The sequence below is a fragment of the Chlamydotis macqueenii genome, chromosome 30, assembly GCF_036417535.1.
Source record: "Chlamydotis macqueenii isolate bChlMac1 chromosome 30, bChlMac1.mat, whole genome shotgun sequence".
NCBI lineage: Eukaryota > Metazoa > Chordata > Aves > Otidiformes > Otididae > Chlamydotis > Chlamydotis macqueenii.
The window spans coordinates 405214-422002 of NC_141585.1; the positions used below are offsets into that span (position 1 = coordinate 405214).

The 16789-nt window shown below is 52.2% G+C and overlaps 2 protein-coding genes across 3 annotated transcripts in view; one reads left to right on the forward strand and one right to left on the reverse strand.

Annotated features, from left to right (window-relative positions):
* Positions 1-16789, forward strand: part of SLC27A1 (solute carrier family 27 member 1) — a 58861-nt gene that overhangs the window by 816 nt on the left and 41256 nt on the right. The gene's annotated exons all lie outside the window — the stretch shown is intronic.
* LPAR2 (lysophosphatidic acid receptor 2) lies at positions 6547-15883 on the reverse strand. 2 transcript variants are annotated; one of them, XM_010128548.2, is made up of 3 exons: positions 15727-15883; positions 11513-12255; positions 6547-8343 (listed from the first exon to the last, which is right to left on the reverse strand). In XM_010128548.2, exons 1-3 carry the CDS (start codon positions 15765-15767, stop codon positions 8042-8044), a joined length of 1086 nt encoding a protein of 361 aa, XP_010126850.1. In that variant the 5' UTR covers positions 15768-15883; the 3' UTR covers positions 6547-8041. The 2 variants fall into 2 exon arrangements, with proteins under 2 accessions (XP_010126850.1, XP_086625202.1); XM_086769076.1 differs by lacking the exon at positions 15727-15883 and adding an exon at positions 15203-15330.

The following is a 16789-nucleotide window of genomic DNA, read 5'->3' on the forward strand; positions in this document are numbered from 1 at the left end:
TCATTTTCACCTAAGCCTGATGTCAGGCCAAGCACCAAACAGACACGATACTCTGTCCCAAGCCTCTGCTCAAGGAGAACAACGCTAACAAAGTTTCACTAGTAAGAAACACCGTTGAAGGAAGAATTAAACCATGTATGTACTCTTTGTTGCCAATACTGTTCACATTCTGGAGTAACCTGAGGAAATTCTCTCACCTCAAACCAATTTATTCTGCCCGGCTGCCAGTACTGATCTCCTGAAACACCCCCACCGCCGGGGACCAACCCGCACCACGATTGCCTTCTTCCATCAGCAGGCAGCACCGGCTCCGGCTCGGGCTCGGGTCAGGGTCACTCCCTGCTTTGTCACACTTTAACGTGGCTGTGCGTGGCTCTGCGCGTGCAGAGGCTTCGGCAGCAAAGCTGCTGCACATCTGTGCGTACAGCTGGATCAGGTTTGTGGCTACAAACCACCACAGAAAAAGTGAGTTTTTATGGAGGGTCGCACAGCCAGCGTCATCTGAAGTTTGGGCATCTTCCCACGCTGCCACTTTACAGTCACAGCACTACAGCTAGCATCAATCCTGCAAATACAAAGTGTTGCATTCACCCTCCAAAGCAGGCGTACGAGATTCATCATCTGCTTCAGAACACCAAATCCAGGTCGATCCCGCACGCAGAGGGCTGGTGGCCGGGTCTCGGTGTCAGCCAGGCGCGCTGGCTTCTCCGGCTGCTCAGCACAATCTTTGCAAAGAAAACACCCTCCTAGCCAACGCGGTGAATGGTGACAGTGCTGCAAACCGGCCGAGAGCTTCCCCTCTGGGGACGTCCCCAGCGGAGCGAGCGCAGCAGACGGGCTGAAGCAGCTCTGCTCTGACACAGTTAAAACACCTTGTCCGTTCCTCTGCAGTGAGCATATCGATATGCAGAAAAGTTTACTAAAAGCAGCAATTGCGATAACACGTGGGGTCCCTATAGCTCTGGATGGGGGTCTTGGCAAAGCCCCTCTCCAAACGCAAAGCAGAGAAGCTGCCTCCTCCTGCCCTGTTAAGCTTATTCTCTCCCTGATAACACTATGTACCTTCTCAGCCCTCTGACGTTTTCAGGCGCTGCTGTAACCATAATCACCACAGAGTCATGGTCAAAGCCTTAGCATACCGCTATTCCTTGGGGAGGCAATTGTTCCATTTAGGAAAAAAGACAGCAAAAATTGTTGCGTTAGAAAATTCCCGAGAAGCTGCTGGTATCAGTAAACACAACTGTGTAAGCACTGAGTTCCCAGAACTCTGCTCGCATCTATCCAGATCCTGAGATCTTGTTTCCAGGCAGAGCCTTTCCCTTCGCTCAGTTCTGGTGCGTTTAACGACTGAACTGACCGCATCTTTGAATCGTTTCTGTATAATGAGAATCAAGATCTGTTCTGGTTCCAGGCCTCAGGTTTCGGTGTTTTGCCTTTGTTATTTCAGGGAAAAAGCCTTCGCTAAAACTCCTGTAGAACAATACAGAAAGCGTCCTGAGCAAGGGACAACTTGTTTGGAAAGGCAGCGGAGCAGAAGCAGGGTGGGGATGAAGACAGGAGAGAGGCAGGGAAGAAAACGTCTGGGACAGCAGAAACAGAGAAACGCCGCAAGTCCTGGGGCTGTGCCTTGGCTCAGAGCGATCGGCCCCTCCTCCGCTGTTATCCTGGCTCACCAGTAAGTGATAGCGACAGCGGTATTTATCCTGCAGCTTCAGAGAGATTCTAGCACGTCACTTTTCAGCGGGAAACTTCCACAGCATCCAGCAATCTTCCATTTATTCCAACATACCACCGCATATCTGGGACCTTGATTTAGACCTGGCTTTACGAGCTGCAAGTTCCCACTCACTTCAGTAAGACAGTGACTCCCCTCCCCTTGAGAACACGCTTCCCCCCTCCCCCCAGCTTTATTTTAAGCAGGTTCTGGAACAAAATTCTGAGTAACGCCCGTTAAGATCCAAAGGCAGCTCCCCGCATTCGCACTTGTCAGGTTTTCACAGCGAGGGAACCGATTTTCTCACGTCGCAGGGCGGAATGTTGATGACCCTGTGCTCCAGGTGCCCTGGGAATGCTGACTGGTGAGTTACAGCACTTCTTCAGTGGTGCTTGCTCCCTATTTCTCAGCCTTTCGCTAAGATGATTAATAAACCACCTTTTCTCATGCACAGGCTGACTAGAGGGGGAAAGGGAGCCGGATTAAAAGATGACAAGAAATTAAATTGTCTTGCAAAAGTTCTTGCTGATGCAGCTGAGGGAACGGGGAGAGCTGTCTCCAGCTCTCTGATAAATCGCCCCGTGCGTTTCGATTGGAAAGGGACTGGGGTATAATTAGCAAGTGAATTCTCTCCTGTCAGCACAAAAAGGGGCGGCGGGGAGGAAGAGTTCATTTTAAAACTAAAGCCAGGACTTCAGATGCCAGCTGACACGTTGTAAGCTGAGCCTGCAGCCCACAGAGCATCGATCCGCAGGGAGATTCACCCCCACTGTCGCCTGCACGTTATCTCTGGGCATTTCCAGAGCAGGAGCTACAGCTCAAGTACGCTTTTGTGTTGCCATGGGATTAATCAGCTGTTGGAGCCACGATCGCTGCTTTTGTGAGGGGAGGCAGCAGCACACAGAAGAGATGATCGCCCCAGCAAGATGCTCGCGCGCTCCCGAGCTGTATTTCAGAGTTCAGCTGGGCCAACAGGTTTATTTGCTCACGCCTCCAGCCGTAAGTTATACATCCATGGGTGAAGGTACCTGCCCACTCTTCGTTCGGGCAGAAACACTCGTGTTTGTGACTGTCGCCTGCTGCCGGCGTCCCATAAGTTGGAGCCCATGAACTCGGCTTCATAGATCAGTCTGAGGCTTTGCTCAGCCCCAGAACTAACAGGGAAGTTGTGGGAAACTCCACGGCCACAGTTAATGCTGCCTTACTCCTAGGTTCACGTACCGGTGACCGCACGGGTGGCACAGCCCCTCCGTGGAGCACTGAAAAGCGCCAGCGAGAGCATTACAGAAGTGCCAACAGGACAGCTGGCTGCCGGGAGGCTGTGCGTCTCCCCTTCTCTCGGGAGAGGGGAACAGGAAGCACCAGGCAGAGAACAGAAAAACAGGCGGCGACAGAAAAGCTTGGCTTGCATTGCCTCCCGGCGGAGGAAGGCTACAGCACGCCGCACCACCGCTGTTATCCTCCTCCCCGCCAAGGTTTCCCTGCCAGTAAGCGGACTCATGAGCCGCTTCCAAGGAGCATCAGACACTCACCATTTCCAAACACCGCTCGCAGAGATCCCCGCGGGCTCTGGAGAGCTGCATCCCATCGTATCACACTGTTCCCGACTTCTGCTTGTTATTCATGCGCATCGTCAACCGCAAGCCACTTACGTGTCCCTTGGCTGCCGCCGCCACACACTCGGCGACGCCAAGCGCTGTTCCAGTCGGTGAAGGCGCTGCACAGTCCGTGCCTCAGACCCACATGCCACCCCACCATGACGCAGGTCAGCCTGGGGGACACCCCACCCGTAGCTCTGGGATGCTCCGGCCGTGGTGTTTGTGAAGTGCCTCCTGCACTCACCGGCATCTGCCGGTGGGTTTTGACAGAACCGTTTCCAAACGCAGATAGGTTTTACTTTGATTTGGGCTGCGAAACCAGTTGCTTCTTACAGCTAGATTAAGGAAATAGTCAAATAAAACTGATCCAGCACTGAAATCTGCGTTTCGCTCAACAGCCCATGCCAGCAAACATCTAGAATACAAGGGTTTATCTTTGATCTCTGTTTGCAATAAAAAGTGCGATTTCCCTGAGAGCCAGAGCAAGCACCACTTCAGTGAAGGTCCCCAAGGCATGGAGACGGCAAGGAGAAAAAGAAAAAAGCAGCAGTGCCAGAAGCCTTTCGGTTTGTCACCATACAGCACAGCCGCCAGTCAGCTCCTGGTATCTCCAGACCCCGTTGCTCCACCGCGCTGCCTTAGTCCTACCACAACAAAAGGGGGTGGTAAGCGCTAAAAACCAAATAGTTTTGTGAAAAACGGCTGTACCAGAGCAAAATTCAGCAGGCAAGCTCCTCTTTCTTCCTGGTGGCACTGCAATCTGGATGAGCCCAGGATTATGAAACTTTGGAGGAAGATGTTCTCCTGCTGCCTGTGGACTTTCTTCCCATGTAGCGCTCGGAACATCCAGGGTGTGGTGGGGACGCTTGGCAGCACTGGAGACCTTTACAAGCACATTCTGAATCTTAGGCACATTTTTTCCAGTTTGTGTTCCTTGCTTTCAGTGAGTGAAGAAAAAAATCTAGACATTCAGACTGGTTCTGCCACGAAAAGGGCCGGCACAACTCAACCAAATGCTCCTTCCCAGATGCAAGCCAAGCAGCAGTCAGCCGAGTGCTCTCTGTCACCACCACAGAAGGGACCGGGGGCGAGATTTATCCTCGCGAACAACTAAAGGACAGTTTTATTTCTCCTGCTGGGAAATGCAGGCAAGTCAGAGCCCCTCCTTACCTCTTCCTGCTGGTGCCTGCTGTCTTCTCTGGGACAGGCACAGTGTAAGGAGGCTAGCTAGATTTCAGTTTAAAAACAAAGGAAAACCCACCATGACCAGCTTGCCCTTCTCCATCTCACTTTCCCTCTCATTCTGGCTTTCCCCTTCCTGTAGGTTGTGGGGTTTTTGTTGGATTTTTTTTTCCTTCAATAAAATAAACCTTCGGAGTCCATCAGTCCCTGCAGTATTAGTCTCCAGTGCTACCCTCCCCAAAAACCACACCAAACTCCGTATTACTTTTGGCAGCAGCTTGCTTCAGGAATTCCAACCAGTCAGCAAGGCACGACCTCTCATTCCTGGAACCGTAGGGCCTGTCTTTGATCAAGTTGTGTGTTCTCGCTTGGCCCACATTTGATCCCTTTAAAATAGTTCCTAGGTGTCTCTTCCTTCCTCCCACCCAACACACAAGTCTAGAACGTTCTCACGTGCCTCAAAAAAAAACCCCACCCCACTCCCCCCTCCTAATTTCAGGAAGATTTCCTCTTCAAAAAAAAAAAGCTTGATGAAACCTGCGATGAACCTTCAAAGGCAGGTTCACACTGTGATTTGAAAAAAGGCAGGGGGTCTTCTCACTTCTCATGGGGAAGGGCTGGAGGGATTTAAGCTAAACACACCGTGGCTGTGGATTGCACGTTGGAACACAAGCCATCCCATAAATCCGGCAGCATCCAGCTCCGCATACAATGGCAATGTTTGCTCAAAGTCTTCCAAGCAGCTTTGGGAAACCAACGTGTAATCTGATAACACCACACCCTTTGCTGCAGCATCTCGTGTAGGACACAAACAGCAAGTGGAAAACAGCGCGAGTGGTTCCTGCCGCCACAGAATGAGACAAGGCTGTGCGTCTCCAGAGAAAACTAGAAAGTAAATTCACGTGGAATATCAAACAGCCTAACTCCTATTTTCGTGATGGTCTCCCCCTCTCCCTCACCACCACCTTCATTGCTGGGAGGGCTGTTAAAATCCTTCTGCTTTCTCTTCTGCCTCACAGATTCACCATTTCTTGTTAAATGTCACTGAAAACAGCACTTTTCTATTACAGCCAGCGGGAAACAACCAGAAATCCACAGCTCTCAAGTCACTCCTGAAGAGAAATCTCGCTGAGGAATTCCAGGCAGCCCACCTCCATTCCTGATGGGTGCCAGCCATCACCCAGACAAGCTCCGTTAAAGGTTAGTGACTGTTTTTTTCCTCCTCCTTGCACTCATCAGTGCTATTTACCTTTGTGCAGTCACCATCGAGCTGCACTGGTGCGGTCAGTTAGCATTATTCACCAGAGCCCACTTTTATACAGAATATTGACCTCCTCCGGGTAGTCTGGATGTTCTGCCCAGTACAAACTGGTCAAACCCTTGATATACTCTGTCAGTGTTGTGGATGGCAGCTCTTCAGGATTTATTGTGGTTTGTGAGTTAGTCTAAATTTAAATAAAGCATTTAAAATACAGGAAAACCCCTCCGATTATCCCCTCTGATCATAAAGCACCAAAAATCTGTTGTCAACGACTCCAAGCCTGCCTGTGCTGCGGGTACTGAGGCGAAAGCGCTAGTCCGAGCGGGATCGCCTTGCTGACGCACAGCTTGACCAGCAGCCAGGAGAAGGCTGAGGTCAGGCTGGTTACCAGATCCCTCCGGGAAGAACGTGTACAGCTTATTAAAGGCCCAATTGGGCATAAAAGCTCTGCAGCTCTTTTAGGAGCCAAGCGTCTTCTCACCCACTACAGAGATTCACACCCAAGTGCAGTGCAGTCAATTCTTTATCCACACCCCCGGTTAAATCCAGGAAATTACTTTCTCCAGTTCTCTTGACAAGCTCTTTCTGGAGGTTGCAGCCCCTCCAGACACACAGGCACAGCCTGCCTAGGAGGCAGAGCAAGCAGCGGGGCCACCGCGACAGCGAGTCGCAACGGATGCGAGCCTCGAGGCCGCCGTTCCTCCCTCCCAGCATCAAACTGGACGATGGTCCTTTCCCCAGGGCTTCGGGGGGCGGGGGAAGATAAGGAAAAATTCCAAGTCTTTTTTGTTCCTAAAACCCAGGACAAAGTATTTATTCCAAAGGTCTCTGGGATGCATAGATGGGAAACACATTCCAAGACTGTCTTAGTCAATCCGGTCGCCTTAACACTGTTACCTCCTGACCGTGTTCTGCGAGAACGAGTCCACACACACGCGTTTGAGTAACGATGCCGTCAGTAAGCTGTCCTCTCTGCAAAGCCCGCTGAGGTGACCAGTCGGGAAGCTGATCGCCTGACAGAACAGGACCGTTATTTTAAACATTCTGAAGTTATAAATTGAGACAGTATTTCAAAGCCTGCCTCTCCCTGCTCTCACAGAAGCCCACAGCACACAGGTGACTCTGGGTTTTGGACTGCCACAGGCACATTCACACTATTTGTGTTTAAAAGCGTGAAGGTAAAGGAAACCTCTAGAAGTATTTACAGTTTCTCAGCCATGAATATTTTTCCGCCAGCAGAGCCTCTGCTCACCCGCCGTGGCCGCACAATCACAAGTGACAGTTCACCTTCCACGTTAGATACAGCAAATGGCCTTATTGAGAAAAAAACAGATCCAACGTGCACTAAAATTAATGAATATTGCTAATTTCTTGTGGTGCTTTGCAGAGAGAAAGACTACACGGGAACAGACTTAACACATTAGTTGAGCAGTTGAGTATTAAGGCACAAACCGCACATGAAAACCTAAGGCAAAACACTGATTGCCCTGGAATCAACCTAAACCTGTCCCAGAGGGTTTCCAGTGAGTAGAACGATGGTTTAATGGGAACATGACTCACTCCGCGTTCATGAACAGGCAACGAACTTGTGCAGACCACATGGTATCACTTAGCAGAACACAAACACGGCTGCAGTTGGGCACAGCACCGCTCTCCATTTTCAGAAAGGATTAGGTGCTCCTAAGACATCCTGCCAAAGCCCGGAATGCTTTGAAATTCAGTAACAGACACTTAGGAAAGCCGGAACCTGCTTCTTAGGAAGCAATGCAGATGCCTCTCGGAAGAGGCCTTAAGAACACAGCTTCTGCGGCGGGCGGAACACAACCTGAAGAAGGCTCTCTGGGGAAGCACCAAGCAGCACTGCTCGGGAAGCAACGCGGAAATCTGCAGAGCGTCGGCTCTTGGGAGTACGCTACCGCTGGAAGGCCTGTTTCTGAAGGCAGTAATACTGAAGTACCAAGGAAACACTCTGCTTGCAGAGAGAGCAGGTGAGATCCCTGTTGCATGTAGCACACTTCTAGATGCTAAATTAAACCGACTTTGCGTTAGAAACGGCGGTCTTTAATAAGAATACTACGCAAAGTGTGACTGTCCTAAATAACATGTCATCCAGCAGGTCCTTAAAAGCATCTTGTCCTTGATCAACGACAAGTATTCTATAGAAATATTTAGGCTGGAGCGCATAAAAAGTCTCCACTGCTTTAGAGGCAGGTCGCTCTCAGCCTCTGCGCTTTGGCTTGGAAGGCAGCCGCTGCTCAGCACCACGCTCGGCTCACTCATCAAAAGCTAAATTGAGGAATCCACGGTGAAGTGCCCGTTCTGAGAAAGTGTCCTGCGGTCTGTGGTGTTTAACTTCACCATGGTGGGGGTGTATTTGGAATTCCTGTAACAGACAAAGCAGAGGATCCTCCGGAAGGTGCTACGCATCTCGTTGTCCCTGTAAGAGTAGACAATAGCGTTTATCAACGAGTTGATCTCCGCCAGCAAAAGGACGTATTTCTCCACCGCTAGCACATTGCAGCTCTTGCAGCCCAAGCCGTCCAGGAGGAGCACAACTTGTCCCGGAGTCCAGCAGATGACAAAGGCACCTGGGGAGAGAAGAACCCCTGTTAGAGAAAAAGCTGGGTCCTGGCCCTGCCCAGTCACTCACCAGAAAGATCCTCAGTGGAATCACTGGTGGTTTATCTTGTGAAAAAAAAAAAATGTTAAAGTGAGGAAAAAGTTTCACTCTGTATTTTCCCTTTGGAGGAAGGCCAAGGGTTCAACCAACAAATACCAAGAATGGAGGCATTGGGCCCCCCCCACCTTTCCCCCACCTCATTCACTCAGAGCAACCCCTCCAAGGACGTTCGCTCACCTCCCCCCGTCCCCATCACTGCATTTACTGAGCGAAGATAAAGCGTCCGTATTTCCTATTTACACGCCACTCCCTCCAGAAAGGAAATTTGGGAAGAGTCAGTATGATACAGTTTGACTGCAATTACTTCCACTGTCCACCCAGTCTATGGCAGCTTTGGTGACCAGGAGGGCTTTAGGGAAGCCCTGGCCACACTCGAGGCAGAAAGTAGCCAAGCAACGGTCTGGCAACACTGGGGCTCGAGCTGCACAGACCCCACCACTGATTTCGTTGGGCTGAGCCTGTGTTCTTGCCACCACCTGCAAAGCTCTTCGGCAAAATTGCCATTTTGCAAAATTGGAGGACAGAGTGGGAGGCGCCTGCGGCTCCTAAAATCCTTTTTACAGGCCAGGCAGCTTTCCCTGCGCTTGCAGCCGTGACTTTCTCCCCTTTAAATTCAGCAAATATACAAGAATAGATTCTCGGCTCTCACGAAGGAAGGTCCAATCCTTCTGTCTTGAGCGAGCCTGCAGGAAAGGGACCTCCTTGTTCAGTGATGTAATATTTTTAGCCAAGTTTTCAGCCTCCACAAGGAAAGCCAGATTCGCTAAAGATTGGCTCCCAGCAGCACAAAGTAAAGCCAGAGCAATATTAAAGATGGGGGGACGAGGTACCTAAAAAGTTTTAGGCCTTTGTCTGCACATCCAGCTGATTTTCTTGCTGCTTAATGGAAGCGAAAGTATTCAGAAAGAAGCCTGAACTCTTAATGTTCTCCACAGCATGGTCACTAGCACCTCTTTGGTCACCATCACATCCTCAAGTGGTCTCTGGAGAAGTTTTCTCCTAGTTTCCAGGTGTACCTCGGACTTCCTGTCCAGGTCAGCTCCCGGACCTGTCGGTAGAGCCCAGGAGCCGCAGGATTATCAGCCACAGCTGCCTTGCCTTGCGATGAAGCGGCACACAGATCGCTCCTACCGCACCCTCGGCTTCCTCACGCGCTCCCCAGCGGCTACACCCTCTGATGCATAAGGCGCAAAGCATTCCTGTGCAGAGTCCAAGTTTGCAGAAGGGCTGGGGAGCGAGGGTGGAGAAGGAATTACACCAGGGCTCTCGCGGGGAGGGAACAAACCCTCTGTGGTCTCAACTTTCTGTACGCTGAGTTCAAATGGAAAGGTATTTTCCTGCAAGTTGAGCAATTCCCCCCCAGTGCAAGAGCCCCGGACAGAACTGGCTGCCGGTTTTCTGACACCGCCCTGCAGAGGAAGGGGAAAAGCTCTTGGGTTACAAGAGTCCCCAAGGCCCGATGAACTCCTCATTCTCCATCGACTTTGCACACTAGGTTCCTCCCCGCTCTGCCCGTCCTCAGTCCCAATTCCCTGCGAAGCCACAGCAGCTCTTCCGAGCCTCCTCTGACCCGAGCTTTTTCCTCGCTCCAGGCAGAAGACAAAGGCAGGCAGGCCAAGCCAGGAGGAGGGACATCCAGAGCAAAGAGCTCTCCCAAAACAAGGTGATGCACCCCGCGTGGGTTGCATGTTCCCTCTCGGCCAGCTCCCCATCCTGATGGCTCTCTCCCAGTTGATATTGTGAAGCCCCATAAAATTAAGCGGTCCTGCTGACACCACAGTCCAATGCTGTGCAGGAAAAGGCAGAACAAAACTTCTCCCTCTGCTACGGGCTGTGCAAAATGCATGAATAAATCATTCTTCAGCCCTGCTGACCCTCTGTGCTGCATCCGATCAGCTCCGAGGCAGTAACGAACTCCCAGCTGCGCACAAGAGAGAGAGATGGTGAAGCAGGGAAGGCGGGAACAGGCAGAAAACTCCGGTTTCCACGCTCACAAGTTGCAACAGGACCCGGCAAGCTGGTGTGCCCCCGAGCAGGGACGCACCAGGCCGCCCAACAGCCCCCCCCGCTGCTCCCACCCTGCTCCCCTCCCGAGCCCGGCTCTGCCAGCGGGAGTTTGCAGGGAGTAGCCTTTGTTTGCAGCTCCAAGGTTTCCCTGACGGAGCAAATTCTGGGCTTATCAGGAAAGATTTGCAAGCAAGGGGTTGTGACCGTAAGTCCAGAGTCGAGCTGGGCTGCGGAAGATTTGAATGCATTGATTTATTTCACATTAGGAAAAAAGTTTGTTAGGCCTCCAAAGTGCGAGGCAAAAGCAGATTAAAGCAACCTCCCAGTTACTGATCTGCTCCTGTCTGCACCACAGCCCGTGGGTGCAGACAGACTGACGGGCAGTTAGCACTCCGCTGGAGGCCGCGCGCTCACGGAGAGCGGCTCAGACTAAGAGCTGAGGGCTCCCAGGGACGTATTTACCCGAGCAGACTGAGACCCATACCAAAAATAAATAAACGGTGCAGAGTTCAGTGCTTTGTTCCTGTAAAGAGTAAGGAATTTGGATGCAACTCCCTTGCTCTCTTTCACCATCATCTTGCAATATTTGCTCCAAACCTCTCTCCCTTCTTTAATAAAGGATGCACCAAGTGCTGCTGCTTGATGAAGGCCTGATTAGAGCTCCTAATTCCACGCCACTGTTCCGTGGAGGCGGCATACTACAGAGGAGCTGCTTCTGCGCCCAAAGCGCCGGCACTCAGAGTAGTCAGGTATGAGCAAGTTACAGCAGCAACAGCCTCTCCTGTCCCTGCGAGGAGCAGCCGTGTCAGAGGGGAGGAGATTCAGGCCCTCGCTCTCCTCTCTGCCAGGCTGCTCCGTGACAGCCCACACAACTCATGCAGAGTCCTGAAACTGAAGTTCCGGAGCAGCCAAACCAAACCATCAACCAAGCAGCTTCAGAGACCGGGGAAAGCAGAAGGCCACATCTCAGTCCTCCCTCTTGCCCAACACACATTCACCTCTCCAGCCCCTCCCAGCCCAGGGCGGAGGATCGAAGCATCCCTTCGATCAACTACAGCAAGCGCACTTACTGAGGATAATGGTGACCGTCTTCACAAGGCTGATCATCGTCTCCTTGTAGCGGGGGTGGAAGCTAGTGTGCTTGGACATCCGCGTCATCTTCCTTTTGACATAGATGAAGATGTGCGTGTACACCACCACCATGATCAGGAAGATGACCAGGTTGGATATGGCCCAGAAGGTCAGGTAGCTCCTGCTGTAGAGTGGTGCCATGCTGGAGCACTTCTCCAGGGCACAGAGGCAGTGCCAGCCGTACGACGGGATGAGCCCCAGGAGCAGGGCCGTCACCCAGATGCAGAAGATGAGGATCATCACACGCTGGTTGGACATTTTGCTGTGCAACTGCATAGTGAACACAGTCTGGTGCCTTTCTACAGCGATGGCCAGCAGGTTCACCACAGAAGCTGTCAAGCTGGTGTCCAGCAGGCTCTGGCGAATGAACCAGGTCTTCAGGGAGAGCTCTGCTGTCCTGGGTCCCGTGTGGAACATGAGAAACATGTACGCGATGCCAGCAAAGAGATCAGCGGCTGCCAAGTTCCCCAGCAGGTAGTAGATGGGGTAGTGGAAACGCCGGTTGATGATGATGGCGGTGATGACCAGCAGGTTGGTCAGGAGCACGATGACGCTCACCGTCAGGCCTAGGGCAACCACCAGCACATCTTTTGTTCTCCAGTACGTGGTCAGCTCTTTGCGGCTGTTGTTGTAGAAGAACCCCACAGTCTCATTGTAAAAACAGTGCTTCATCGCTGCTGTCCTAAAGAGAGAGGAGAGCATCGTTAGCTCGCTGTGCCCGCACACACCTAATTACTACAGGCTGGGGAGGTGCTGAGCATTACGGCAATGCCTTTGACCCAGATGCCGCGCGGGACGAGCTTGAAACACACAAACAACCACACAAGCAACAGAAATCCGCTTCTGGGCTTGAGACAGAGCGACACGTCGCGCAGGGCGAGTCCTCGTCTGTCCTCAAAGCCGTCCTGAAAACACAGCAAAACCTTGAACGTTCACGGGAGGAGATAAAGTTTGCCAGGCCTGATACGAGTCTCCCCGTGCAGCCCACGCAGCTTCACGGGGACGGCAGACAAAACTGTTTTTGTTGTCCCAGATGTCCTGCTTCAAAAATGTAAAACAAAGCAGCAGCACGGTCAGTCACTGAACACTGGTGAAGGCTATGAGCCCCTGCAGCTGCGGCAGGAAGGCCGGGAAAAGACATTTAAGTCTCAAGAAGAGCTTTTCACGTTTCGTCGACGCACTGGGCATTGCTGGGAGCGAGACCAGACAAGTCGTTCACCTGGATCACGACGTTAGGGATTCCTTTTCAAAGCCTGTGTACACCCCCGGGAGTGAGCTTCCTGCCCCGCAGACAGCCCAACAAGCTGCGGCAGGTTAAGCGAAAGCTTTACCTCAGAGTCAGAATTTAAACCCGGTAACTGACACCCGTGTTACTTGTCCGTAGGAAAAATTAAGACATGAAAAAAAAACAGCAGCATGAACCAACCCACGGGATGAGAAGCCGCCCGATCATTGCAGCCCGCAGCAGACATCCCCGTTCCGTTCCTAACCAAGAGCTTGGAAACCTCCAGTCAGGGCTGGCTGCGGTCGCCGCTGGGACGGGCAAACCCGGTTTGGAGCCTCTGGCACTGAGGTGCTGAGGAGCGACAGGGTTTTTCCTTACCCTGGTGCGTTCTGCACGTGGAGTCACCAGTTCTCCCTGTCCTCTCATGAGCTCAGCCATCACCCTCTGTTTAGAGAAAGCGTAACGCAGACCACGCAGCAAGAGCGCAGTCCTCTCGAGACAGGGAGAAAACCCGAAGTGCCTGACTCACGGTTCGCCTCAGTCCCTCCCAAAACCAAAAGCCAGCTCGGGAGCCCTAATTAGCTGCATGTTCCTTCAGCAGGAACTCTGGGCACAGCAGCAAGTCTGCTGTTAGTAACTGAGAGGTGAGATCATTGCAGGCAAGTCAGCTTATCATCACCTGCGCCGCACCCGCGCCGAGCTGGGCAAACAAGATGGCAGAGCCGGGAAGCCGTGCCGTACCTGCAGCTGAACTTTTGATCTCCACCACCTCGTGGGCCCCGCATCAGCCTGCTTCGCTACACAGCTGTCTTTATCGCGAGGGGAGAAAGCTACACAACTGAACTAAATCACTTCAAAAATCTGCTGAATAGGGAAATATTTTTACAAATATTGGTGGGGAAAAGAGGAAAAGAAGGCAGGAGAGGAGTGAACCTGCCCCAGGGGATGGAGCCGTGGGCTGGTACTGTATAACGAGTCCATCTTTCCTCTTTTCAGGTCCCGGGACGTTTGTAGATCTCAAGCCATAGAGCTGTTCCGGAAAGTCACGCATTTCAAACGCAGCGCAAGGGAGGAAAGCCACCGAGTGGGTTCTGCAGAGGTGTGTGGCGCCTTGGCGGGTCGAAAATCAGAAAGCGATGGGAGAACGAGGAAGGGAGGAAAGCCCAGGAGCAGGACAAACACAGCTGTGATTCACAGGCAGGTAGGTGATCCACCTGCACAGGGCGGATCTGGGGAGGCACTGAAGCCAAGGCTAGGCCACTCTTATGCAAAACAAACAGTTTCCTCTAAACATTTTTGAAAGCTTTAACCTCAAATAGAAAAGGAGATGGCTGTGGATGTCCAGGGTAGAAAGTGGGGGGGTGCGGAAAGGAGCAGGACTAGAGTGGCATTGCTCAGAGCCCCCCACACCTCTCCAGCCACGCGAACAAGCAGGTTTCAAATCCATTGAACCCCATTCGCGCTTTCACTGAGGAGCAGCACGCGTTCCTCCATCGTTACAGAATTTATCTGCAGGAACTTTCCCGTGCACAGTGTCGCACACAGCCAGCTGACACTACGCTTTAGTTTTTAAGCAGCATCAAAACACTGCAGTGGAGTAACTCGGGGATGGGTCTAGGTCTTGTTCTCAGTCATTTCTGAGCTGACACTAAGACAAATAAGATAAGACTAGCAGTAAAATTCCCACTTAATTATGGAGCCCAGTCTTACTTTGTTGCAAATATTAAAGATTCCACAGCTATGACAAGGCCCCATACGCTTCCTCCTGGCAAAGTGAACTTTTTTGAAAGCGTTGTACGAGTCCTGGTTGAATGGCATGTTTACTGGGGGGGGTTAGAGCTGTGTGCCCCCACAAAGGAGCTGTGCTGCGTGTTTAACACTCAAATCGAGAGAAACAGCCCCTCAGCGTTAATCCTGACAACGTCTGAAAAGTTTGGAGGTTGCCAATCCCTCTGTAACGTGCGTAGGCTACCAACGAAATCCTGCACTACGCTGAGCTGGGTGGGGTCTGGGAGGGACTGACAGGTTAACGCTGGTGACTGGTCCCAGGAGCTCGCGTGCCACTTCGCTGCTACCCTGCAATTAAGAAAACTGACCTTGGGGCTCGGCATCAAGGGCAGGCAACGCCACAACGCAGAGTTTCGCAGGCAGTGCCAGGGGAAGAGAAACGCCCAGCAGCCAAAGCCAGGCTGGTGCCATGATGCACAAAGGAGCTGGAGTCTATTGTTCAGTGTCCGAGCAACCCCCTTCCACGGCCCTACGCTCCTCAGCAGGATCTTACAAGATTTTTCCTCGCCAGCATTGTTTACTCGGTAAAACAAGCCTCTAGTTACGCGCTGCCACAATTCAGCGGCCCCTTTCCTTGAGCAATGCGCAAACACAGCCTCCTCTCTAATCACGCTACCTCGAGCTCCGCTCAAGCCTCTCCCCCGTAAAACTGAGCGCAGCTTTCGCAGTTTGGTAGGAGCCACCATGCAGGATGAGCGCGGAACACGTCTTTTCTCCTCGCCAGCGTGATCCATGCGCATATGCCGTCTCCCTTCTCACTCAGTTAATTACTGCCCTGGGTTTCACAGTAAGTTCCGAGTCCTTTCACACAGAAAGTAAAGGTGTAAGCGTCTTCCCTCCTCCAATTCCTCTTGCTTGTAAAAATGGAAAATTCTAGTCAGCTCCTGGAGATCTGGGAAGACATTAAACATTTGTGAACAAACCCACAGCCAGTGCAGTGGGGAAGTTAAGGGATGAACAGCTGAATTTGTGCTCCTGCTCAGTGTTGATCAAGGCAGAACAATGGCTCTGTAAAGGCTCGCAAGGGTTCAAACCCAACCTGTTTTACCCCTGCCCACCGCACACGGATTTACATGGCCACACATTCAAACCACTGCTAGATTTTTAAGCCATAACCAGCACAAAGAACAGCGTCCTTACCTGAAAGCACAAGCACAGCATCCAATCCTGCCATTTAGCATTGGTCTCCCCACCACAGGAAACCAGGGCAGCTGTCCTGAAAGGAGGTCCCCATCTCTGGAGGGCAAGAGGTGCTTTCCAACCAAAAAAAAAAAAATAAATTAAAGAGCCGAGTGCCTTAGAGGAAAGTTTCAGACAAGCGTTCCAGCCCCAGAGTGCATCGCGGACCGCTCCGAAACACTGGCTCCTGGGAGGCAAGTTTGCGAGGGCTCCGCTGAGCCCGGCCCTCCTTGGGTCCTCCCCTAGGCGGGGGCTCAGGATCTGTAACCCGAGTCCTTGCCGCCTCCGTGGAGGCTAAAGCCACTTTCCAAGCATCTCCGGTTCAGGCTGGAAGGAGTTAGCTCCGATCTGCCAGCATCGCTCTCGTGGAGCGTTCCTGCCGGCTCTGTGGGAACTGGTACCCTCTGGTCCCAGCACTCCCACCGCACTGGTTCGGCCCATGGTGAGGGTTCGCTTGTGCCTGCCCGCTGCCCCACCACAGGAGAGCAGATCTTCCAAATGATCCGGTGCGATCACAGGATGGAGGAGCTGTCCTGCCTTGGCACGAGAAGGCTGCTCCCCTCTAGCCTCCAACCGCAGCACCCACACCTCAGGTCAGGACCCAGCCCCCCACACCCACCACCCCAGCCACGCTTGCCTGTGCAGCACAAGAAACCCTGAAATGGGGAAGGAGAGAAAAGACGTCTTGAGACACAAAGGGAAACTGAGGCACAGACCAGAAAGGATTTTCCCGCTGTGACGTGGTAAAAACCTGTGTCACTGCTAGAGAAAGAGCTCACATCTCTGATTTGTCAGCCTAGCTGTCCTCGACACATCAGAGGTTGTTTTGCCCGCTAAGCACTGGACAAACACCGACAGCACACGTCGTGCTGTATAAATTATGAAGGAAAAAAACCACCAGGTTGGCAACATCCATTCATTCTGATTTACCCCTGCTGCTCTTGCAAGGGACCCAGCAATTTCCACTCGGCTCCAATTTCCCATTCTCCCACCCTCCTCCTGCCATCATCTGTTCCCCAAGAAA